Below are 24,595 nucleotides of genomic sequence, written 5' to 3'. Positions count from 1 at the left end.
AAATGAGGAAAATGGAAGAGAAAGGCGGAAAGTGCGCGGAGTTATGTGAAATGAAACAAAAACAAAGACCAGTGATGAGATATGCAGCTGGCTCCTCTGGTTGGGAGAGACTGAAATATGGGATACATGTAACGGGAATAGGAAAACGGCTCCATCCTGCCTATCCCATTGAAAAAGGTTCTTGATTTTTATTTCTAGACCAATAATCATTAAGCTTTATCAAACAAACAAAAAATAAACAAACAAAAATAGATGAAAAGGGAAGCAAATATAATTTTGACCAACAAAGTAACAGTTTCTACTGAAATGGTGAACTCAAAGAAAAGGACAAAATGGAAAAAATTCGGTGCAAAATAGCATAATTGATAGAAGTAATTTCACTGATTCGTAATAATAATAATAATAATAATAATAATAATAATAATAAACGGCGTAAGCTTTTCTTGGGCTCAGCAGAGATAAAGCCGATGCTAGTCTTTTCTATAGCGTCACTATTGCATTGTGGGAATGTAAACTTCCGGCTGTTCTAAATTTTTGAAAGAAAATGTTCTTTGGAAAAACAATTTTACTGTTCTTGCTTAATTTATGGAGTTAAATGCAGATGAAATGCAAAATGGTAAGTAATATAGCATAAATTGATCATACTGGTAATAATTTTAGATCATCATGTAGTAGAAATGTAAATTTAATATCGAAAAATTAAGTTTTTTGGGGGAGGGGGGTCGGTGGATTTGTGATAACAGTTGGGATGGTGGGGGGAGGGGGAGGGGGGGGGGGTAAGTTTCATATTTCCATAGCCTTTGGAGATGGGTTATTTCAGCTTATGGCAGATCAGTGAATATGATTATAATAATTGTCTTTATTGTCTGAATAACCGAAACATTAATCTAAGTCATCACATACTGGTAGCTGAATTTAGAATTTAGGAGGAGGGTTGGGGTGGGCTGGGGCATACTGCATAACTTCTACAAGTACCAGAAAAAACTAACATGTATACAGAAGTATCCAAATATTTTACTTTATTATTATTATTATTATTATTATTATTTGTTTAAACTCTCTCAGGAACTTATTTTCCCCTGTGCAATGATGTCACTAGCAAAGGATGAAGAGATAAAGTAAACAAAAAGCACTTACAAAGCACATAACAAGTGTCCAGTATGGCAGATGATGGCGATTGGATCCCCAGTAAAGAGCCCAGACTCCAACCCAAGACTGCTGCCGGGGCCAGACTGGAAGATGGAGGTAAGATACTTTTAGGTCCCATCACGCTCTGTTGCCACCTTGATTTTTAAAAATGGATTAAAACCAGCATTTTTTAACATTTTAATTTTTTTTTTTTTTGCCTCATTCAAAATTCAGCCTGCTTTTTAACAGGCAGCTGAGCATGAGACATATTACACATTATAAGAAAAAATTACTACATATTCGGATTTCTTTTTGAAAATTGTATTTTGAAAATTAAGATCTATTTATGTACACTGTATTTACCTGAAATTGTTCTTTTATGTATAAAATATTAACTATTGTATTAGGACTGCAGCTAAGGAAAGAGCACTATTAAATCAACAAACCAATAAAAACATCTTAAGATTGCTTCATTCCAATTCTCTCTCAAAAAGTTTTTGTATTAAAGGTTATTATTTAGTTACACCCTGAAATTAGTAAGTCCTTGGATAGGGTATCTCACAAATTTCTACTTCCATACTTAGTACTTTGTCTTACAAGTACACCAATATTTCACCTTTTAAAAGGTTTATTAGTTTTTGATCTAGCAAAAACATACTTCCATACATGAAACCAACTCAATTTTTGGAACTTTAGAACCACCTTTTATGGCTATTGCAAACATGTACTAGTTAAGGAATTGTGAAAAAAATTAGTTTTTGTTCAAATTTAGAGAGTTAGATCCAAAACTTTTGTGAAACCACATTTTTTCTAGTTCAAAGATTGCACAGATTTTGGACCTGTAAAAAAATCAATCTTGACTGTTAAAATTTCATGTGAAGTGACCATATCTTTGTTCCTGGCAGATGCTGTGGCCCAGCGTTCTGCCCAGCAGAGGAGGATGGTGGCGAGATGGAGCAAAGAGGAGTTAGAGGACAAATATCTTAGGATGTATGAGGAGAACTTACTGCTCAAGAAACATGCAAGGAAACAAGAAGACAAGATAAAAAGGTAAAAGGATATAGTAATCTTAACTATTAAGATATGATAGATGGAAAATCAAAAATAATCCCTCAGTAGAAGAAAATGTATCATATGAGTTATTTGAAACACAAGAAATTATCAATGGAAAAAAGCTAACAGTTCAAAGAATGATGAACTTTTGGGGAAAATTAAATTTTATCTTATAATCGTAGTACTTAAAAAAAGAAACATCAATAAACCAACTCTTTAAAAACAAGACATAAGGCACAGCCCTGGGTAACCTTGAAATGCAACCAGGATGTGAGATGATAATTTGTAGGTTTATTCCTAAAAGCATGCAATAACATAGTCATTGCATGTTTTAAAATTGAAGAAAGTACTATTTTATGGTCCATTGTTTCAGGATGGCCACCAAGTTGCTGAGGTTAGTCAGTGATAAGAAGAAAGCACAGCAAGAACCTGGAGGTAAGGAACCACCAACCTTTGGCTTTAATACTCAATAAATTCAAACAAGTTAAAGCAATTACATTAAAGTAGATACATATGTCTTAAAACACTACTAATAAGGTGTTTGTCAAATAGCAAAATTTCTTCAGAGAATATCAGTATCAGTACTTTGTCAAATGACATGATAATGGCTCTCCCATATGACTGGTCCAACTGTCATTACTAACTGAATATTCTTTGGCATTTTGTAAGCAGACTGCAAGAATATATATATATATATATATATATATATATATATATATATATATATATATATATATATATATATATATATATATATAAAATTTTTTAAAGGTGATAGAAAATCTTAGTTTTGTGATTGATTTATTAGTAAGCTAGGTTTTTTATACAGCTGGTATGGTTGTGTGATTTTTTTCTTTTCTTTAAATTATTATTAATTTTTTTTCTAGCAAAAAGAGTCCGCGACATAGAAACAGAGGAAATGTTGGAGGAACTCCATGGAAAAATCAGAAATTTGGAAAAAGAAAACGGACTCTTGAAAGAGAAGGTGACAGAAAACAGAATTTAAAGCAAATAGGGATAACAGTAGAAAAAAGGGGTTATTTTTCCTGATTAATGATGGTTTTTGATGTGGTCACTACTGCCTTATTTATATGAAAAACTTCTCAATTGTATAAAAATAGTTCACTAATAAAATTTGGCTTTAATCAATCTCTCATCTCTCCTCTCCTCAGCTGATGGTAACCAAGCAGCAACTTAGCACACAGGGGAAACGAAATACTCCATACAGTCATGTGGAATCCAGAATAAACACCGTGAGTATTTATGCAAATTAAAATTCTCTGGTCTCAGTTTTATCTGTCTGACAGTTTAATCATTTAATGTCTTTGTGATATGGCCAACTGATAGCAGCGCTATCGTAAATGTTCTATTCTAAAAAATGTCCTGGGATATTTGAAATGAATAGCAATTAAGTTGAGGCACCATGCAGAATTCTTAATAAATACTGAATGTATAGCAAATCTCTTTGGTCACAGTCACTTCTTTCTGTCAACTTACTCATTGTGGGTTTACTCACATACTTCTAGTGAGTGGCAACATTATTGTGAGTGGTGGTGGGGGGGGGGGGGGGGGGTGGAGGCAGAGAGGAGGGCAGCTGTCTGAGCTGACAATCTTTCAAAGTTGGCATGGAAATCAATTTACCCATTTCATACAAATTTAAAACTTATATTCCAATACTGACATAATATAATAGCATTAGAAAATATTATATATTATATGACATGGTGTAATTCAAAAGAAAATTTTGATCATCTAGATCTGTGCTCTAAATATAGTCTGCAAGTTAATTTTGTTTTGCAGGGAATCCCCAAGCCTCCAACCTCAGAGAGGATAACACGGAACCTAAGAGTGGCTGGGCCAAGAGAGTCACAAAGGTAAACATGTAGTGCTGGGATTGGTTACAGCTCGTCTCATGGTTTGTTGTCAAGAGATATGATTAGTCAAACTAAATTGTGATAGATCCATGTTCACAACTGATTCTGCAGCATATAAGTGGTGGAATCCATGGCTTTATTCGGCTGTAAAAAAAAAAAAAAAAATATATATATATATATATATATATATATTTTTTTTTTTTTTTTTTTTTTGGGGGGGGGGAGGTGTTTACTTTAATTTGTTTAGTTTCTAGTTATATTCTGGTCTTGTTTTTCATTATGAGGAGATTATAAGCAACTTTCCATAATTTAATACATCTTCATTGAAAATAAGTACAAAAAGAAAAATACTATAATAGCACAGAGAAATCTAGAGGAGGGCGTATTAAGCCATTTGTCCTTACTTTTTTTTTTTCAGGTCTGTTCACAGCCCAGGACTTCCCAGATATGGACACAGTCTTTTAGAAGAAGCTAGAGCAGAAAATAGGCACCTGTAAGTCAACACTAACAATTATTACGCACTCAGTTGAGATGATGTATATACAAAAAATTTAAAAAATTTTTTTTAGACTTATATTGTCTGTCAATAGATGTAGTCAGAAAATCATCCATTGGCAAATATTGTGTGACCCAGTATTAGAAATTTAGATTTTAAAAATTGTGTATATAAGTTGACATATTATTATTGGAATTCCTATACACGTGGATCATGCATTAGCACTTGTATTATATTTAGTAGCAGGCTTTCTAATGCCCTTCATGTAGTCCTAGATTCTATACAAAGGCATGTTTTTTAAAGTTGCCTTTCAAAGCTTTCAAGTCATCTGTTTAAGGTACGGCTGCCGCTAACAAAGCATCATTTTGAGGAAAGAATAATTTATGGAAAGAATAATTACCTTACTTATATTTCAGAGAGGGGGTGATTGAACAGCAAAATGAACAGATCAATATTTATGAACAGGACATTGAGTTTTTGAGGGAGCAGCTTAGAGTAAAAGAGGCAGAGTTTGAGGAGGATTTGCTGAGGATAAAGCAACAGATGTCTGCTGAACAAAGGTTTGACTTTATAGTGAATTGTTTTTGCATGTATTTTGAATGTTGTATTGCAACTGCATATATAATGTCATCTCCAAAGGTAAACATTTGACAATCCTATGTACAAGGACTTTACTCTACACTAACACCCCATTTCCATAGATTAGATCGACCTACTTTAGATCGACCTAACTCCCTGGGGGTTCGCGCTGAATAGCTGTCAGCCGGGCGGACACGAAAGTTAATTGCCCCCTACGGCTTGTAGTGGGCGGGGACGGACACTTAAGGGGGATTATCTGATGGTAGTCTGGTGAGACTCCCCGCGGTGATAGATCGATCTAAAGTTGTGGGAATAGACCCTAAGTATACTATGCTAAACTCTCTACTATACTGTGTCTTACTAATTAACAATTATACATTGCAATTTAAATGTCTTACTGATTTTATTTTAGAGTTACTTTGCAAGAAAATGTGGACTTGATCAGGCTGCAGAGGGAGGTAAAAGACAAAGCCACAAAACTCACCTCACTGCAGGAAAAATACACCAGGATGGAACAGGTAAGGGTCATATGTCATAAGTCAAATGTCATAATACCAGGGTCATTGGGGGGGGGGGGGAATGGGAGTGGGTTGGGGGGTTTAAATTACTATACCAGTGTCAGATGACATGTAAAGCCCTGCAGATGTGGTAAGGATGCACAGATTTTAGAATAATTAAAATAAACACTAAGATTAAATTAGAATTATATTTTGGCAGTAAGTTTATTATCTATACCATCAAAGGAGGCCCTGTTCTCATTGGCAAGGGTTTGTTGGTTTCTTATTAGACAAGATATCTTTAAAAGGTCTTGATAGGTTTGAGAAAAATATTAGTACAGACAGTTATCCAGATGGGAAAGAAGTACATACAACTTTAACTTTGAAATACTGTAGAGATTTTTGTTTTCCTGGCAGAGATCTGCATTCTAGACGTGCTCTGAAGTTATCTCATGCCATTTCCTAACTCTTAAATCGAGTTAAAACTCGCATGGTATTTCATATTATGTGAAGGTGATATGGTAATATATTAAATTTACCTGTACTTTTTAGAACCTGTGCACCGTTAAGTCCAGCCATGACCAAGTTCTTCGGGAGATGGAGACTCTAAACCAGCAACTGAAGCAGGAAGAAAACCGGGTGATGTCACTGCAGAATGAGCTCAAACTTGGCAGCACAAGTCGGAGGAAAATTGTGGAACTTGAAGAACAGATTATTGATTTGAAGAAAGAAAGTGAAATTTTGAAAGAGGCTAATGAGAAGCTAGTTTCTAGGTATTAAATTGATAACTTTACTAAAATGTTGACATTTTTAACACGTTTTAAGTGAGAATAAAAAACTGCATGCAATTTTTTAAATGGCCGCAGTCCGATAAGTTGAATGGTGTCTTGCATACATAAATTACGTAATCAGAATATTATTCTGTTCAAAACTTTCATGTTGGCTGGTTGATGGATAATGGAAAAATACTGACAACAAATTTAAAGTTTTTGTTAATCTCAGAAATTTTCTTTTCAAGTTATAGACATCTTATACCTTGATTAATGTTCTTCTTACGTAAATACCACAGTCAAGGCTGTCCAAAGACCATTGCTACAAATAATTATGTTTACCGCTGAAATTTATATTTGAGTATTTTGGCAAAATTATGTTTTTAAGTTTAAATATTATTATAACTCAAGTAACTGTCTGACTTTAAAATTCAGTGCCTTTGACCTTGAGCGAGAACGAGAGTGGCGGCAGCGGGAGCAGGCCCTCAAAGTCCAGATTGCTCAGTTAGACGCCACTCTCAAAGCAGATGTCGGAGAAAAGGGAGGAATATTAGACAGGTTATCTCATGAAAGAGGTAATCTCAACTTTCAAAATTTGGGTAGCACAGTTCTGATGTTTAGATCTTAGCATGTGTAGAAATTCTTATTTAATGACATGCAATCAATATTTACTTTAGCGAGGATAGATTTAGAAGATAAAAAATGTCAATCCATCGTAGATTTTAGGAAAAGTATGTATTTTACTAGGACAGAATGCATGCATTTTTCTTCATTTAGTAAGTTGGCAAGTTTTAAAAAAAATATGTTAAATTAAAGAATAACTTGATACAGAGTGTGGCATGCACTAGTATTATCAAGATTTGTAGAGCTTAGATAAATTTTGCAACCTGTTTGGTTTAATTGATGTTTGGAAATGGATCTACAATGTGACAAATGATGGATGATTAACTATACGACAATCTGAATGCACCATGTTAACACAAATATCAGAGATTTATCATTTGTGAATCTAACAACTAAAGAAATAAAATTATACAATTTTAAAATCCATTTAAACCAGGATATCAGATTTGCCAGAATTTAGTAAAATTAATTTTTTTTTCATTTCAAAAATATGCTGTCAAGAATTTGGTCATTTTCTACACAACAGATCTGTATTAAACCGATTTAATTTCAGAAACAAATGAACGCCTGGAAAAGGAGCTTCGCGATCTCAACCTTCAGCACCTTCAGCTTAAAGAGCAGCATGATGAACTGAAAGAGAAGATGAAGTTCTTCACCAAGGTTTGCCTTAAATTTATGACTATTCTACATTCAGGGTGTTTTCATTCTTGTAATCTTTTGATCCTCTTAACTTAGGTTGCATTTAATCTCAGATATGAGATCATTTTTTACCCAGGTCACATTGTCCATCTAACATTTACATGATTTAACGTGGGCACATCCACACTTATAACACTATTTTCCTCTAAACAAAGGCTGAATTCTTATTCTTCTTAAAGTAAAAATGTCTAATGATTTTTAAGTGGCATATTATGAAAATCTTACAGAAAGAACATAGGCATTAAATGTGGAGGTTTGTATAGAGATGTTTCCAAAAGTTTGAGTATCTTTCTGTTGCTACACATATATTTATGATAAATTTACACAGAATTCACCATCTTACATTTCCTTATGCTAAATGGACATGGAGATGTTTAAATCTTACTCTTTTTCTGCAGGAAAGTGCCATAGACTTCAGTGAAATAGAAGAAGCATTGGTCCTTGTGAAACAGAAGAAGGAGAAGAAAGCACACCTGGAGCTAGAGTTCCTGGAGAGAGTAGATGAAGAGAAAAATAAAGGTAGCTGGCATCAAGGGAAAGAAAAATAATTGTGTGACAGTCAGTATTGAACAGATCAGCAGTCTTTTGAAGTATAATATAGGAAATAGTTTATTCAAGATAAAAAGACATGCCACTGGATAAAAATAACTTAAATTTATGAAGTGTTATTGTAAATTGTCTATGTTGTATAAATTCTGGAAGTCCTAAAATTTTCAGTCCCCTGGTCACTTGGACTAGTGGACTTTAGAAAACTACTATTCCCATTTAATATTAATCCAAAGAGGAAATATGAATTCCAAAATTGATGGAAATTAAACTGAAGTGCAAATAAAATTTTCACTTAACCCGTCAAACTAGAAATGGAAAAACTAATTTGTAAGAGCTAGAAGTTGTAGAGACAACAGATAAGCTTAATGTGCATGAACAGGGTTACTCATATTTTTGTTATCTTGTTTCCCATTTTCTTCACAGATTTGGAGAAGCAAGTAGTACTGCTGCAGGCAGAACATGCAGAGACGATAGAGGAGTTGGAGAAAACTAGAAATATGCTGATTGTACAACATAAGATTAACAAGGATTACCAGATGGAGGTTAGTTTTTTCATACAAGATATCTTATTAATACAATACTACTGTCATGATTCTTTAAGTCATAACAATTCCACAACTTTAAAGAAATAGGATAAACAGCTGAAAAGAAAATAAAGATAATAGTAATACAGACAATGGATTGAATACACACTGTCATGCATAACAATTTCAAGTTGGTTTTACCCTGGTTTTACCAGTATCATATGGATCAGAACTGAAATTGATAATCTCACATGCCAATACATGAATCTCGTGTTTAGATAAAACATCTTTAATTGGTAGCTTATCAATAAATATTTCTCTAAAATCATGCCTTCACACATTTCGTCAACAGAGGGACATTTCAGTTTATAGAGTTTTAACTATTATTTAAAAATATTAGACTTTATTATTCATTTTTCAAGTGTGCAATTTAAATATTCTATGACTGTATTTCATTAAGTTTAAGTTGTACATCAGTATAATACATATCAGTTCAGTAGTATAATCTGTTTTCAGGTGGAGGCTGTCACCAAGAAGATGGAGGAGAACAGATTAGAGTTTGACACCAAACTGGACGAGTATGCTCGCCTGCTGGACATGCGGGCAGCTCGGATTAAGGTATGTCTTAAATTATGTCTGCAACTGTACAATGGAACCATCTAAGCCACCTATATTGCAAAGATGCTAGTTTTGTTTTTGAAAAATGGGCCTTAGTTGCTTATTTTAAAAGACCTTGTTTTGCACATTCACCTAGAAAATCATCTTAGGAGAATATGATTAACTGAGACCTCATTAACTGAGACCTCATTTGTTTTTCTTTTGTGATTGCTTAAAAGACTGTGTTAAAAAGATAGTTGCTTTTATATTTTAATTAATAACGATTATCTATTTCTTTTTACAGAAATTAGAGTCTCAGCTGAAGGACATTGCCTATGGCACCAGGCAGTACAGAATACCTCCCAGAGAGGAAGGAATGGAAGAGGTAAGGAAATGATTGCTAACTACAGAGAACTCTGCCAATGAATAAGAATCCTTTAAAAATGAAGAAAACCTGAATTCAATTGAAATTGTAATCAGTTCATTCTAACATGAATAGCTGTCTATCCTGAAAACTTGTGATGGACTTTTTAAGATATCTTGTCCACATAATCTCCTGTGCAGCCATTATCAACTTACTATTTTCTGTTCATTCAAAACTCATTTTTCAAGGACATTTACAGCATGTGACTTTTGACTGTAATATTTCACTGTCTTTTTGCATTAAGAGCTCTAGTGCATTTTGCTACATTTTCTGTACAACTAGTCATTGAATAGCAATTTCACATACAAGCACCAGTCATTGGGCATCTAGTGTTAGGAAAAATATATCAATTTTTTTCCTTTTCTTTTTCCAGTCTGAAGTTGAGGAATTTGACGAGAGCCTGCATTTGCAGAGAGGAGAGAATCTCTTTGAAATACACATCTCTAAGGTAACTGGAAGGCTGGTGTGAGTGAGTGTTTGTTTGTTTATGGGTGCTACACCAGGCGGCAGGTCAGAAGCACACACCCTACCACCAGAGGTCCCTGCAGTTGTGCCCCCAAGCTGCCATGTCCATATTGCATCCAGCTTTGACATACAGTCATCTCCCGACAGGAAACAACTGTCCAGATTTGATACACCATTCATTGTCCATTCAATCCACATAATAATAATAATTCTCTCACACATTTAGACCAAATTTGGTTTACAGACTTTCCATGTGGTCAGGTGAAGATGACTAGCAGTCAGGAAGCCATTGTTTGAGCAGGAAAGGGGAGACTCTTTGGAACATAGTGTTAATTGTGTAATTGTTGAGGAGCAATTAGTATGCCATCTTCAAAGTAAAAGAGTTGTTTTCTTAAAGTTCAGCAAGTTTGGTCAAAATGTGTGAGGGAAAAGAATTGCTTGTCCCCTTCAATGGAAGTCAGAGTAAAAACTCTTGAAGAGTATTAAAGAGTACTAGTGAGGTGATTTTTGGACTTAGTTGTAGAGTTGGACCTAGTTAAGCTCAATTTTATGATGAATCATTTGTAGAAAGCTCAAAATTGGACTGAAACTGCTGAAAGAAATAGTCCATTGTAGATTCACTATTGCTATGTTGCATCCAAAATTCCATACCATTCATTTAATTTAGTGAAGATTATTGTTACTCTTAAAGAGAAAACAAAACTGTCTTATTGTCTGCTTTCTCTTAAAATCAGGTCACTCTCAGTTCTGAGGGGCTGAAACAACTGGGTGACGAGGCGCCATCTATATTCTGTACCTATGATTTTTATGAGTTTGATACCCAGTCCACTGCTGTGATGAAGGGGGCAGTGTAAGTATCTGACTAGTTGTTTGTTTACAGTTATTTATGGGTAAGTGTGCTGCTAGGCATAATGGCTATATTGCAATTATCTAATAAACTCAAACAATGTGAATTGAACATTTTCCCAAAATGTTTTGTTAACCATTCTGGAATATGTTGGTAGTTCAAAAGCATTAAAAAGTTTGTCTTCATGTCCAAAGGTGAATGATTTTTTTGAGTGTCAAAGATTACTAGATCTTGGAAAAAATTATATTGTTAAAGAAGTGAAGATTTTGAAAATTTTAAGTATTTATTATAAATATAAAATTGTTTTAACTTTAAACAATTTTTAAATCCAACATTTTTATTTGCTTCTAATAATATTTGTCAAACTTTACATAATTTTCCCCTTTCTTTTATTGGGTTAAGAGTATTTTTAGTTTCTCACATTTTAACCCACACTTATTCAGACAATATTCAGACAAAGTTTAAGTTTGTATATCAAGACTTTCAAAACACCTTATAATGTTCTGAATGAGAATTCGGAAAAGTGCCAAAATTATATAATGATTGTATTTTTTCCTCTCACAGTGCAGACTTTGAGTTCACATACCAGTTTGTGGTAAAAGTGGATGATTTCTTCTTGCATTATGTACAAAAGGTAAGTGAACTTTTAATGATCACCATTTAATATCACATTATTATTTGCTAGTCAATGCAGTGAGATGAATTGTGAAAATTAGATGCTTCCAGTTCCCAAATCTAAATACTGGTTTGAATTTTTTTACCTTCTTTAGTGTACAATCTGGTACTCTATATTGTTATCTTTAAATTTAATACATATAAATTTCCAAAGGAGAGCATGAACATAGTCTGAGAAATGAGTCTTTAAATTAACCTTATCTCAATGCCAACTAAGGTAAATGTCACTTCTGTTGTGTGTTCTCATGTTTTAACAAATTAATTTTAAAATTTTTACCAAACTGCTAATAAAAAAGTCACTTTAGGCAGACAATAAGAAAATTAAGTATTCATTTGTGATTTCCTTATGTTTAAATATGTATTTATGTATTTGTTACTGCCAGGATTCTACCACAGTAGAACTTCACCAAGCGTTTGGCACAAACTATCAGACTGTAGCTGCTGGCCAGCTCAAGTTTAGAGACATCTTTGACAAACCACACGGCCGCGTGCACGGCTCCATACAGCTAGCAGGTACACCTGGAGTGTGTGTGTGTGCGTGTGTGCGTGCGTGCATGCATGCATGCCAGCCTGACCATCTGCATGGGTCTCTCTCCCTCTGTGTGTGTGTGTGTGTGTGTGTGTGTGTGTGTCTAATATCTTTTTATGTGTGTGATTGAGAGACAGAGAGAGAGAGATTAAGGGAAGTATTGATAACATAACCTGTGTCTGACTAGATATTATTATCTATATATTTCCAGTCAGGGAGAGGGTATTTTGGTTATGGTATATGGCATCCTAAACTAAAAATACAGGCGTGTGAAGGGGTGGGGGTGAGACAGATAGAAGTTAGCATGGATAATGTTACCAAATGTGTATGTCTCTATATTTCCAGGAGTGGGTGAGGGTGCAGTGGGTTTGCTCTATGGTACCTTGGACTACTGGGTCAGGCTGAAGGTACCTATGGACCAGGCACTGAGATTATACAAGGTAGGTTTTCTAGTCTGTGAGATGTGCATGGTATACACTAGTGCCAAACATGAATGGATGCCACACAAACCTTACTGCTGAGTGGTCCAGAAACACATGTATGTGAAATACTCATCTGGGTCTTCTCTTCTCAAAAGTTAGACAGGTAGTGGCTACTTTCTGATTTTAGTTGGTGTGTACATGCAAGTATGTAAATATGTTCATAGTTATTGGACATGCATGTATTTCATTTAAGGTGTATTTATTTAATTTAGGAAAGAACCAAGGCCTTGGGTTACATAGAATCCAATGTCAGAGCCACGGAGACGGCCCTGAAGACGCTGGATGACAGCAGTGTCAACAGAGCCGAGGACAATGTCAACGAACTCCATGTCAAGGTCCTCAAGTGCACAGGGGTCAAGGCCAGGAGAGGAGGTACTGTTTTACTGAAATTAAGATTTTTTAGTTAGTTTTAAAAAAATTTACTTCTGATTTTAATTGGAAAAAGTCTTGAAGTGTTTCTAAAGGTAACTTGGCAAATTATGTATAGTTAATGGGAATTGGGGAAAATCACTTCAATTTTTGACTGATATATTCAAAGTTTTAAACCATCATAAAAAATTACATTCCTGAAATGCTAAATGGTTAGAGGCATCATCCATGAGCACAATTTGGGAGGAGATATATTTTTATGTTATTTAGTGTAATTAAAAGAAAAACTTTTAATAAAAAACGTCTCTGTTGAATATTTTTGAATAATAGTAATACCTGCAGTTCAGTATGACATGAGGTATCATCATCATTATACAGTTTAATTTTGATCTATGAAATCTAAAATTAATTTTCATTATTTACATTTCTTCCAGAAGTACAGCCATCACCATATGTGGTGTACAAGTTCTTTGACTTTCCTGACCATGACACATCCATTGTACAGAGTAGCAATAATCCAAACTTCAATGACCACCGGACATTCCCTGTTCCAATGACAGCTGATTTAGACATCTATCTCAAGTCACAGGTATATTGGACACGTGTTGCTCTAGCATGTCTTTGCCAAATCTAATATTGTAACATTTTGTCACAAAATAAGTAAGATATGAAATTATGAAAATAGATTAATATTTTTTGTAGGGAAAGAGATTCCGTCTTAGCATTTAATGATGGACTTATTTTCTGTTGAAGAGTATTAAGCTAAAATGTAGTATAAGCATTAGAAGATGCACATGCTCTTGGAGTGCCCTCTAGTTCTGTGTTTATAATTTAGCCTATATGATATAAAATCTATATTACAGCATCTGCAAGTGTATGTATTTGACGACACAGATCCAGAGGAGGCAGCTTATCTTGGCATGGCCTCTGTTCCACTTCTGCCCCTGTCACATGATAAAGCCATCAAGGGGATATTTGAACTCCATGCAGTGAGTTGAAAAACTCGTTTTTATTTTAGGAGGCAGGATGTTAGCTAGTGGGCTGTCTTGATGTCTTTTAGTCTAATGACTGGATAGCTGTTTATAATGTGGACTTCAGATGTGCATTTCAGAGAATTTAATATTTTTAAGGTGGTCATAGGTAGAAAAGAAGAATTGATGACTGTAAGATACATGAACAGCCAATAGGAAATATGATATGTTATGACAGAGTTGTATTGCATTTTTGATGGTATCCCTTTATGCTTGGTCATCAAATTCATATCTATAAATATCATATTTGTATAAAAGTCAAATTAATTTAAGTCAGTATATAACCTTGTTGTGAATTATCTTTTCAATTTTGGATATATATATATTGCTCTTTCCTTCTCAGTTAAAGTCATAATAACTCTTCGTTTTGGCCAAAAATTGAATTTTCCTGGAAAAAACGGCAATTTTCCCGTACTTACCAGTGGTCAACGACCCCATTCCTGCATTCATAGTTAATCCAGGGTTTTTTTCCTTAACGTACGTTTTTTTGTTAAAATCTCTTAAGAGATTTTAACTGACGGAGCTCTCTCTGACATTGCAAAGTCACTGGTGACCTACTTAAAACCGCGGGAAAAGCAGACAACAACAACACTATATAAGATTCATGAGATATATTCGTCTTTTTGTTAAAAATGCATTTATATCCACAATGTGTGCCATTCTGGGCTTTTCGTTATCCGACGCACTGTACAAAAACTCGCAACTTACGTCTGCGTCCGCATTAATGTGTTTGGCGCCATGTTATTTTGGTCTCGAATGAACGCGAGAATCCACGTGACACCATTACGTCATTAGCAACGAATGCCTTGATGACTGGGCATCGAAAGCCCCATTGACAAGCACAGATTTTAGTTTTACTCCAATAACGGCCGTTTTAGTGGTAAAATACGATAGAATATATTTCCATGCGTTGTTTAAAATGTATTTCATGCGGAATTTTGAATCTCAAAGGAAGAGTTATTATTGCTTTAAGTTTGTATAAAATTGATGCATGAAATATGAGAATCTTGAGAAATTTCCAGCCTGATGGTACAGTCAATGGAACAGTGGATGTTCAGCTCAAATGGCAGTATACCTATCTGCCTCCCAGTATATCTACCAAGACACCAGCACAGGTAAGGCAGGGGAAGTTCTTACAATACGATTCAATACAATACAAAACGATACAATGTGATGCATCTCAATACAATAAAATTTGATACGATACAATACAGTACAATATAATACAATACATGAAATACTGTACTGTATGATACAATACAGTACTGAACAGCTCATTACTATCACCATTGTAACAAAGACATGACCTCATTCATTCCCAGATCCTTGCCACCACCCCCATGAAGCCAGAGAAGGTGCCTCTGCTGACAGGAGAGGACCTGACAGTGGCCAGTCCAGTGATTGCAGCTGCACCCCACAGCATACTGAAGACACCTAAGCCTCCAGGCAGTAGAGGGCCGGCTGCAGCTTCCACACCACTCCCGGCAGCCCGGGACCAAGGGAGACCACTCCAGTCCTTGGATAATAGCATGGGAGATACATTGGTAAAGGAGGGAGTAGGTCATAGTAGGATTGTGAATTCAGAAATCATCCTACCAAACAACCAAAAATGAGATTTTTTAACTTCAACTTTTTAGCTGAACTTGAACATCTGCTTCCTTGGTGGGAAAATACCAAAAAGAGAGAAATAAGGGAACTGAAAGTTCTGAAATGTATATCGAGTTTAAAATGTAAGAAGAAGCTAGGATAAATTTATACTAACTGTTTTAAAAGCAAGACTGATAAAGGGGAAATTGTTTCAGTCTTCATGTACACTCTTTAGTTCTGATATTAAACAACCTGAATTCTTCTGATCAAGGAACCCCTGGCAGCACCAAGGAAGAAAAAAGACCATGTGGGTTTTGCTGATGATGTAGAAACCCCAGTCAAGCAGCCCCACCCTCCTCAGCCACACCCTCCTCAGCCCCCAGAGAGACATCACCCAGTTCCTCCAGAAAAACCCACCAGGCACCCACCAGAGAAGGCCACGCCCACCAAACCCACCCCACTCCCCCGGGGACATCCTGACACTGACCAGACAACCCCTAAAACTGTTGATGAGGAAGAGGAGGATATGTCAGAAGTGTCAGAACTCTCCAGTAAGTCAGATTTATATATTATTATTATTATTTTATTTATTTATTTATTTATTTATTTATTTATTTATTATTATTAATTTTTTTTTTTTTGCCTATTTTTTTTATCAGAAATTAAGCATGAGATACTTGCTGTTGAATGCACATCACATTGCTAAGGATGGTTTAGAAAATTGGATTTAGATTTGTGGCTTATTTATTTATTTGCTAGAACTAGTAGAATATATGCTGGCTTAACCTTGGTTGCCATGTTTAGACTTAGACATACACATTGTTGCATGTTATGTTGTGGGAAGAATGGGATGGATAACTTAACCAAGAACTAAATTTTGCCAAAACTTTTGTTACATAATGAGAGTGATGATTTAAACTTACAATAGAACCAACATGTAGAACTTGTTTTGTATATTAAAAAAACACACACAAAAGCTACTTATGAATCTACTGCCCTAAAGCAGAAATGGTGTCTAGTAACTGAATATATTTACAAAATGTCATTGACCAAGCTTTATTATTTGTTTGGCATTTAAGTGGTTATCTAGTTAAGTCCCAATTTAACCAGTTGTCTTAATACACCTCAAATTATCACACAACATGATACCATGGGAAATCTCTGTACCATTTGGACTTTTTGACAACGAAAAAAAAAAAAAAAAAAAAGAAAGAAAGAAAAGAAACAAGATTTCAGTTTTTCTTTAGGAAGATAATTCTGTTTTGGACTATTTGAGAAAAACGTAGTTGAGAATGAAAAGTCAGCATCAGTGGTATATACACACATAGGTAGGTGTGCTGGTGCATGTGCATGCTTATATGTTGTTGCTTGGTTGCATGCTTAATTTGCATGTTGTTGCTAGGTGAAGGAGTGGTGGCAGGTGGTACTACAGGTGGAGGGCAACAAGACAAGCCTGAGGATATAGCTGAGGAGGAGATGGAAGGTAAGGAACTAGGTCATGACCTAGGTTTGTGTCATACATTTCATGTTTAAACGTTACAACAGATTTGTGCTCCAATTAAGTGTTCTGACATTGGTAAGACATCATGACCTTAACAGTGGACCTATATTTCAGTTTTCTGGAAGCCAACCTCTGTTTCATCAGCATGTATGATACATTAGCACCCTTAAACTGGTTGGGTGATAATGAAAACTGGGAGTCTATCATTTGTATTATATATCCTTCACTGGTGAACATTCCTTACCAAGATAGGAAAAAGAGGCTTCAGATCTAGATATAATAAAGTTTCAGCACCCCCTGCTCCAGTGAGACGCCAACTGGCAAAAGTCCAAGGAGAGTCAGGGTCAGAGGTCAAGGTTGCATCAAGGTCAAAGGTCAAGGTCACACCTGATGCTGATAGGACTATGGAAGAAGATGAAACTGATAAATCTATTGAATCACTGACTGAAGGTGCTGCTCGTGTGGTTTTGTGTCCAATAATAATGTGTGCTTGGATGTTTGAATAACCATTGTTATTTTGACTTTACTCCTCCAATTGACGAAAACATGTACACAGTTATCTCATTTTAATTTAGGTTAATGCTTCTCTTGTTCAGTATCTATTGGTGTATTTTTGTTTCGTGATTCTCAATTTATATTTTATATTTGATACCGATGTTTTGGATGTCATCTGCAGTGTTGGAAAGTGTGTTTTGAAAAAAAAAAAAAAAAAAGCAAGAATGTCTTCAAATAGAAATTTTCTGTTTATTTTTGGGTGGCATGACCTTTGATCAGTGCCTATTGATAATTTCAAGTGTCTGAATGATAAGCCATTTAATGTTCCTTTCTTATGCAGTAATTTGCTGTGTGTGGGTGCGCAAATTAATGCAAGTTGCACTATGAGGACAAATTTAAGTTGAATATTTTCAGTAATTGCTAAACTAAGTGAACAGTTTGATATATCCAATTCCTATTCAAGGCAAGACTACTTTCTGATATATTAAAATTGGGTGTTAGATTTGCCGATAAGTATTATTTACTCATTATTCTCTCATTTAAAGAAGAGGACACAGTTCTGGAAAATGTGAAAAGAAAAATAAGGACTGACCAAAGCAAAGAGCCTGTCAAAAAGAAAGCATCAAAAAATCTTTTTACAGAGAAAGGTGAAAGTTGGTGAATTATGTGTGTTTTGGCTTGACGAGTAAAAATATGGCACAGCTGTGTTCATTGAAAGATTGGCATGTTTTGGGATAAACAGCAAATTTTCACTTCACCTTCAGATGAATTGGTTTTAAACAGAGACAAAGATGCACATTTGTTGTGAAAGTGACTGGTTATATGTCTTATCATTATTTTTTCCAGTTTTTTATGATGTTGTCTGTTTGAAGTGTACTTTATTGTGGTGATTGTATTTTAAACTGAGTGGGTTTTTCATCATGATTCAATGAATCCTGCACAGATTGCTCTTGAATGTGTTCCTGTTTGGAAGGGGGGGGGGGGAGTATTGACCACAGTACTTGATAACTTAAAAGATCTCTTAAACTTTCATCATATCATATTCACTTTACACAACAAAATATTATTAGGGCAAGATATTTTGTTTTCTCAGAAGTGACTCAAAGACTAAGGAGTTGCAAAAATAAATGTGATATCACTCAAATATGTGAGAATAAGGATGGATTTGAATCAGATATTTATTATCAGCTGTAGGTAAAAAAGGTCAACAGAAGCCAGAGCCTCCAGGAGTGAAGGATATTTTACAAGGTATTTGTATGGCTGTGGTGCAGTGAACTTGATATAACATTTTCTCTTAAAAAGTGGATTATAATCTCATTAGGATATTTTCATTTTAGTTTTTATTTAGGAGTGTATGTGAATATCACTGCTGATGTGATAGTTATCTCATCACGTGTGGATTAAAAAAAATAATCTTAGGCTAATTGGTTTTGATGCAAAAAGGAAAACAACCAAGTTAAGAGTGATATTAGATGCTCTGGACTAACATAGTGTGTTATTGGTTGAAAGCAGTCACTTTCATTGACAATCGGGCTAAAAATGCTTTTTAATTAGTTATTATAATAATAAATTTAAAACATTTAAATCATATCACATTTGTTACAATCTCACTGTGAGTACTTCATGCCATTTCATCATGGCATTTCCTGACATTCAGGATTTATGTGTGACTTTCTGTTTTGTTGTGATATACAGCAGTGGCATATTTGGCTACAATTAGCTCCCCGAGTTTAACCTGTCGGCTGGTGAGACAGATTTTCATGTGATATTTCATGATATAGCATAGCACTTTAGTTTTGTGTGTAAGAAACTAACACCTAATCCTGTCTTATTATTTCAGCTGCTGAAAAGGGAAAATCCTCATTTCTTTCTGATGATATTATAGGAATGTTTTTATTTTACTTTATGCAATTCTTACATGAAAATGATTATGTATATTTTGAATTTTTTCACTTCATCATAAACAATTTGATTAAGTCGAAGCAAGGGTGGCATTTATGCAATGACAAAGATTGTATTTTACTTATAATTATCAATTTCTTTGCCAGAGTGTGAAATTTCTTTTATAGTCGGACTGGGAGTTGTGAGACCTTAATTTTAAAATGCCAAGTCTGAAATACAAAAACCTGTAGATGGGTTAATATAGTTATATTACAGTTCCACTCTTGTGGGTCACACAAGTTGTAGATCTCATTGTTTTTGGCCAATTAGAAAATGACTTATTCAGACTTCTACATCAATGTCTTATTCCGTATTCTTAAAGCTGCAGAAGACGAAGAAGAAGAAGATGAAGAAGATGAGGAGGAAGAAGAATCAGAAGATGCTAATGACTTGATAGCTCAGGAATTGGGAGAAAAAGTCAAGGTGAATGAAATAATAAAGTTTATAATTTCTAATAATGAATTTATATATATATATATATATAGATTAGTCAAAATCACCAGCAGAGATTGAAACTATACAATTAGACTGATTCAGAAGGGTCTTGTACATAGCATCTTGGTTTATTCATTCATGGCATTTGGTGACAGTCACTTGTGCATCATATTGCTTTGTTTAGATTCCATCTTTTAAAAATTGTCACACTTTACTAGTAGGTGTATTAAGTCTATTTTTATCAATTCCAATTCTGTAAAATCCAGAAAGGGAAACCTGCCCAAAGTGCTGAAGACACCATGTTTGAAGAAGAAAGAGATGAGGAGGAGGAAGACGAAGAAGGTGACCATCCTTGACAGCTTTTCTTCAAAATTCAATAATTAGCAAACCTGAAGCAAAATGATAATTTCTACTTTTACTATTGTAAAAAAAAAAATTTAATGTTCATTTCATACCGTTTTATCATCAAGCTGGTGCTTCTAATTTTTCAGATTTTCTGATTGCTGTAGAATTTCATTACAAATTGATTTTAAAAACTTAAAAGTACACTACAAGTTGAGAGCTCAGGATTAGACAAAAGAACTGGCGCATATCTTTTGTTTAGCAAAAATGATGTGTTAAATATTTTCCACCAGACTCCACCCTAGAAGATGAAATAGAAATCCCTGGTGCCAAGCAGACAGTAGAGGGTGAGGAGGAGGAGGAAGATTCAGACAGTGAAGGACTGGTCATCACCCCCGCCCCCAGGGCTGCCTCAAGGTCATCAGTGCAGGGGGTAAGTGGACACTGAATGGCTTTAACCCAAGTGGATGCTGGGTAACCATTAATGGTCAGGGAAAATCCGCACCCATTCAGGGGAACCTATGGAATTTTACCACATGAACCTTGGGAAGGAAGTGCTTATTGAGGATTTTTTTTAATTAAAATGTTTTTTTTTTCATGTACAGAACCCAGACACGGTAGTGGTGACCATAGCTCACCTGAGCTTAGAGGAGGGGGCATCTGCTCTCAGCAACCCTGCAGTACAGCAGCTGTTTGTGGAATACAGGTTCCTGGGGTTCCCTGCAGAGGAACTGGAGACCCCCGTATCACTGCCAAAACCAAAGCCTGATCAACAGATCTATTTCAATTTCAAGAAAGGTGAGGATTTCACCAATGAAAATAAACAGGATTTTCCAGTTTCAGTTTTTGTTTATTGTGCATACCTTGTTGTGAAAAAACTTCTGTACAATACATGGTTTATATGTTTTGATGGAGTTTATTTCCTGGAGAAGGACCTAATATTGTATGCAGCTGCAATAGCAGTTACTATTACAGATCTAGAGAAAGTACTGTTACAGTAGTAGCAGTTTACTGTAGTAGTTCAGTTAAGTTTCAGTTGCAGGTAATGAAATGGTGTGCAGTGACTTTGCAGCAAACATAAAGTATGAAATAAATATACTGCCAAATAGAAGAAGCAGAAGGCACTGGAAAAGTATCTGAAATATAACCTGAAAACCTAAGCAAATTGAATTGGATTTTGAAAAAAAATACCCTTCGTGACATACTAACAAAACGCATACGTGTCAGATATCACAAATGTAAAAATTAAAATGCTTTTCTCAGAACAAGGGTCATATTTACTTACTTTCATTTCTGATAGTAGCTGTATTGAAGTTCTGTCTCAGTGATCCCTCACTCTGTCTAAGTCAAATTTGCAACTGGGTGGGGTATCATGAAAATTTTTTTGGCTTTCATATGGCCACACCTGGTAATATTCATGACTGTAAAAACTGATCACCTTTTGGCCTTGGGTCAACAGGTAGCACACAACTCACAATTAGACACTGTGGTAAATTATTATAATGCTGCATATGCTAGGGACTGCCTTACATAAAGACAAAGATAAATATGTTGTAGAAATCTTGCAAAAATAGAAAAAAAAAACTGTTAAAATGTAGAACAATCTTTAATGAAAAAATAATTTTACATATACAAGTAATAATGTTGAACATTGAAAACATGAAAATCTTAAACCCTCAGTTTAGCTGTGAATATAGGCTTACATTAACTTAATTTGTACTATCTCATGTTTTGTTGTGGCATTTAGTTATATGTTATGATGTTGTTTTAAACCACATACATTATATTACGTTATAATGTGCTGTGTTATGTTGTATACATTATGGTCCATACTTTGTTTCCAGTGTTCCATGTAGATGCCGAGGACCACTACGAGAGTAGACAATATTTGGCCAGCATGTTATTACCAGATGACCCAGATGAAGGAAGGTCAGTGAATCTCTCTCTCTGTGTGTGTGTGTGTGTGTGTGTGTGTGTGTGTGTGTGTGCACATGTGCATGTTTCTTCCTTTACATTTTCAGTCTATTACTGGACTTGGCTTCTTTTTTTTAACTGAGACTCCCTCTCTTTTTTGAATTGAGCTGTTCAGGTGAAACTATAAACACCATTGGAAGACCTATAGAAATATTAAATTTCACTTTGCTACTGTGTTATTTCTCAATTTTTAAAATACTTCTGAAATCTATCTGAAATATCTGAAAACAAATCAAAAAGATAGAGATCTGTGAACCTAACTTGCGGGGTGATTTGAGTAGTTGAATTAAATTTTGAATAAATATGTATTTAATATATTTTCAATAATATTAGCTGAAAAAAAATTATTGTTGTTGTTCCTATTATTGTTGTTTTACTATAAATAATTTTATAAAGCCATAATTTTTTTTCATCACAGGATTCGTTTCACTGTGGTAAGTGAGCCTCCAGAAGATGATGAGTCTGGTGAGTGCAATGATGTCGGCACAGCTTTCGTCAGTCTGACAGAGATTCTGGAGAAGAAAGAGGATGTCATTGACAAAGATATACCTAGTAGGTTGAAGTGAATTGAAAAGTCAGGAATGTGTTGTAATGAAAAAGGAGAGTATGCAGGCTAAAAGAATCGTCAAGTGTTTTGCCCCAAACTCTTTTTAAAATAGATATAATTAGTAGTGATCAGTTTAAGCTTCTCCTTTTTTTTTAATAAAAAATGGTTTTGTTGCTGTTGCTTTTGTAAGTCTTACTGTAATACCTGCCTCCTCAATTTCATAGTGCTCAGTTTTAATTTTTGTTTTTGAATAGGTTTAAAAATGATGGATATGAAGACCCACAAAAATGTACTTTACGTAAATGAATTTATAAATGTGTGTGTGTGCGCGCGCATGCAAAAAAGTTCATTTGATAGCTTGTCTATGGGCCAATCATTTTTTCTATTTCCAGTCTATGACATAGATGAGGAGAGCACAGTTATAGGACACCTGAATGTCACAGTGGAGTGTTATGCTGCACTGCATGCTGTGAAGCTAGAGATGGACTCAGATTAACTGGATTCTCAGGGTACAGCTGTAGGTCAAATCTACTGTATCCTGGTTAGGTGTAATACAGCACTTCTTTAAGTATGTTACCTTGGAGTTTTAAGAAAATTCTCATTTTCTAGCGTAATGAAACAAAAAATGGTATATTGGTAGTTTTTCTTTATTTATTTTTATGCAGGATATTTTATCAAAATGAGTCCACTCAAGTTTGATGTAACTAATGAGGCTGGATGTGGCATGTCAAAAACAATATTATTTCATGATATGCACTTCTGAACCAGTCTTGAAAACAAGCAGTTTTAGGTGCTGAGACTGACATTATGTAAAATAATGCAGTTGGTGTTTTATAGATGATCTAGCCAAGGATGCAGCATTTCACATAAAGTCTGTTTAGATAATAATAAGAATGTGGACCTTTATAAGTGAACATTTGGGACCTCCAACTGATTTGGCCTGGAAGGTATTATATTGAAATACATATTTAATGTGCTTAACTGTGTTCAGAAAACTGTGATGAAGACTATTGGAATTTATTTTGCTATTTGAGGTCACAATATTTATTGTTGTATTTGTGCTGAAAGAGCCTACTCATTAAAGAGATGAACACTACTAAATTATGGCATTTACTTACACTGAATCATTTTAATCAATTCACATGTCATTTTTCAAGATTCACGTTTCTGAATTTTGTGCCTTGAACCCTTCATGCTGCCTAAGAGAACCATGGTGACAAATGCTGCACAAAAATATATTTTTAATGATTCCAAAATAATATATCTGAAAGATGGCATGGTTTTTATTGGTTTAAACTCCTTCTTCATAAATGTATTCAGCCTTGATTTTGTAGAATTATAAAAGACCACAGCTTACAGTGAGATATTTTCTACCTTTTAATTTTATACATTTTACCACTTTCATTCTGTTGTTGTGCCTGTCAAAATATGTAGCATGTATTAAAATGGGTTTTCTTCATCTCTGTCAGATGTCATACTATTGTTGATGAGATGGACATAAAATATTACATTTTGTATTTTTTTTTTGTTTTTTTCATTCATACAATCACAATTTGGTGAT

General features: G+C 34.7%; 1 protein-coding gene across 7 annotated transcripts; it reads left to right on the top strand.

Moving 5' to 3' along the window:
- The first annotated feature begins 473 nt into the window (after window positions 1–473).
- LOC106165255 (protein fantom) lies at window positions 474–24,551 on the top strand. 7 transcript variants are annotated; one of them, XM_087011167.1, is made up of 39 exons: window positions 474–616; window positions 1,066–1,245; window positions 2,034–2,178; window positions 2,555–2,616; window positions 3,069–3,166; window positions 3,354–3,434; window positions 3,982–4,055; window positions 4,474–4,548; window positions 4,968–5,111; window positions 5,543–5,648; window positions 6,180–6,400; window positions 6,833–6,972; window positions 7,575–7,681; window positions 8,119–8,239; window positions 8,693–8,811; window positions 9,310–9,411; window positions 9,695–9,775; window positions 10,188–10,262; window positions 11,014–11,129; window positions 11,691–11,760; window positions 12,185–12,314; window positions 12,676–12,770; window positions 13,025–13,184; window positions 13,616–13,770; window positions 14,045–14,170; window positions 15,235–15,327; window positions 15,535–15,756; window positions 16,071–16,350; window positions 17,202–17,282; window positions 17,592–17,750; window positions 18,341–18,442; window positions 18,984–19,043; window positions 20,059–20,159; window positions 20,438–20,513; window positions 20,807–20,946; window positions 21,119–21,311; window positions 22,358–22,442; window positions 22,906–23,039; window positions 23,427–24,551. In XM_087011167.1, exons 2-39 carry the CDS (start codon window positions 1,161–1,163, stop codon window positions 23,528–23,530), a joined length of 4,518 nt encoding a protein of 1,505 aa, XP_086867293.1. In that variant the 5' UTR covers window positions 474–616; window positions 1,066–1,160; the 3' UTR covers window positions 23,531–24,551. The 7 variants fall into 7 exon arrangements, with proteins under 7 accessions (XP_086867293.1, XP_086867292.1, XP_086867294.1 ...); XM_087011166.1 differs by having other exon boundaries at window positions 17,586–17,750; XM_087011168.1 differs by lacking the exon at window positions 18,341–18,442 and having other exon boundaries at window positions 17,586–17,750.
- Window positions 24,552–24,595: the final 44 nt, after the last annotated feature.

The sequence above is a fragment of the Lingula anatina genome, chromosome 4, assembly GCF_051362555.1.
Source record: "Lingula anatina isolate TDL-2025a chromosome 4, LinAna3.0, whole genome shotgun sequence".
NCBI classification, from domain to species: domain Eukaryota; kingdom Metazoa; phylum Brachiopoda; class Lingulata; order Lingulida; family Lingulidae; genus Lingula; species Lingula anatina.
This window is presented reverse-complemented; position numbering and strand designations above follow the sequence as displayed.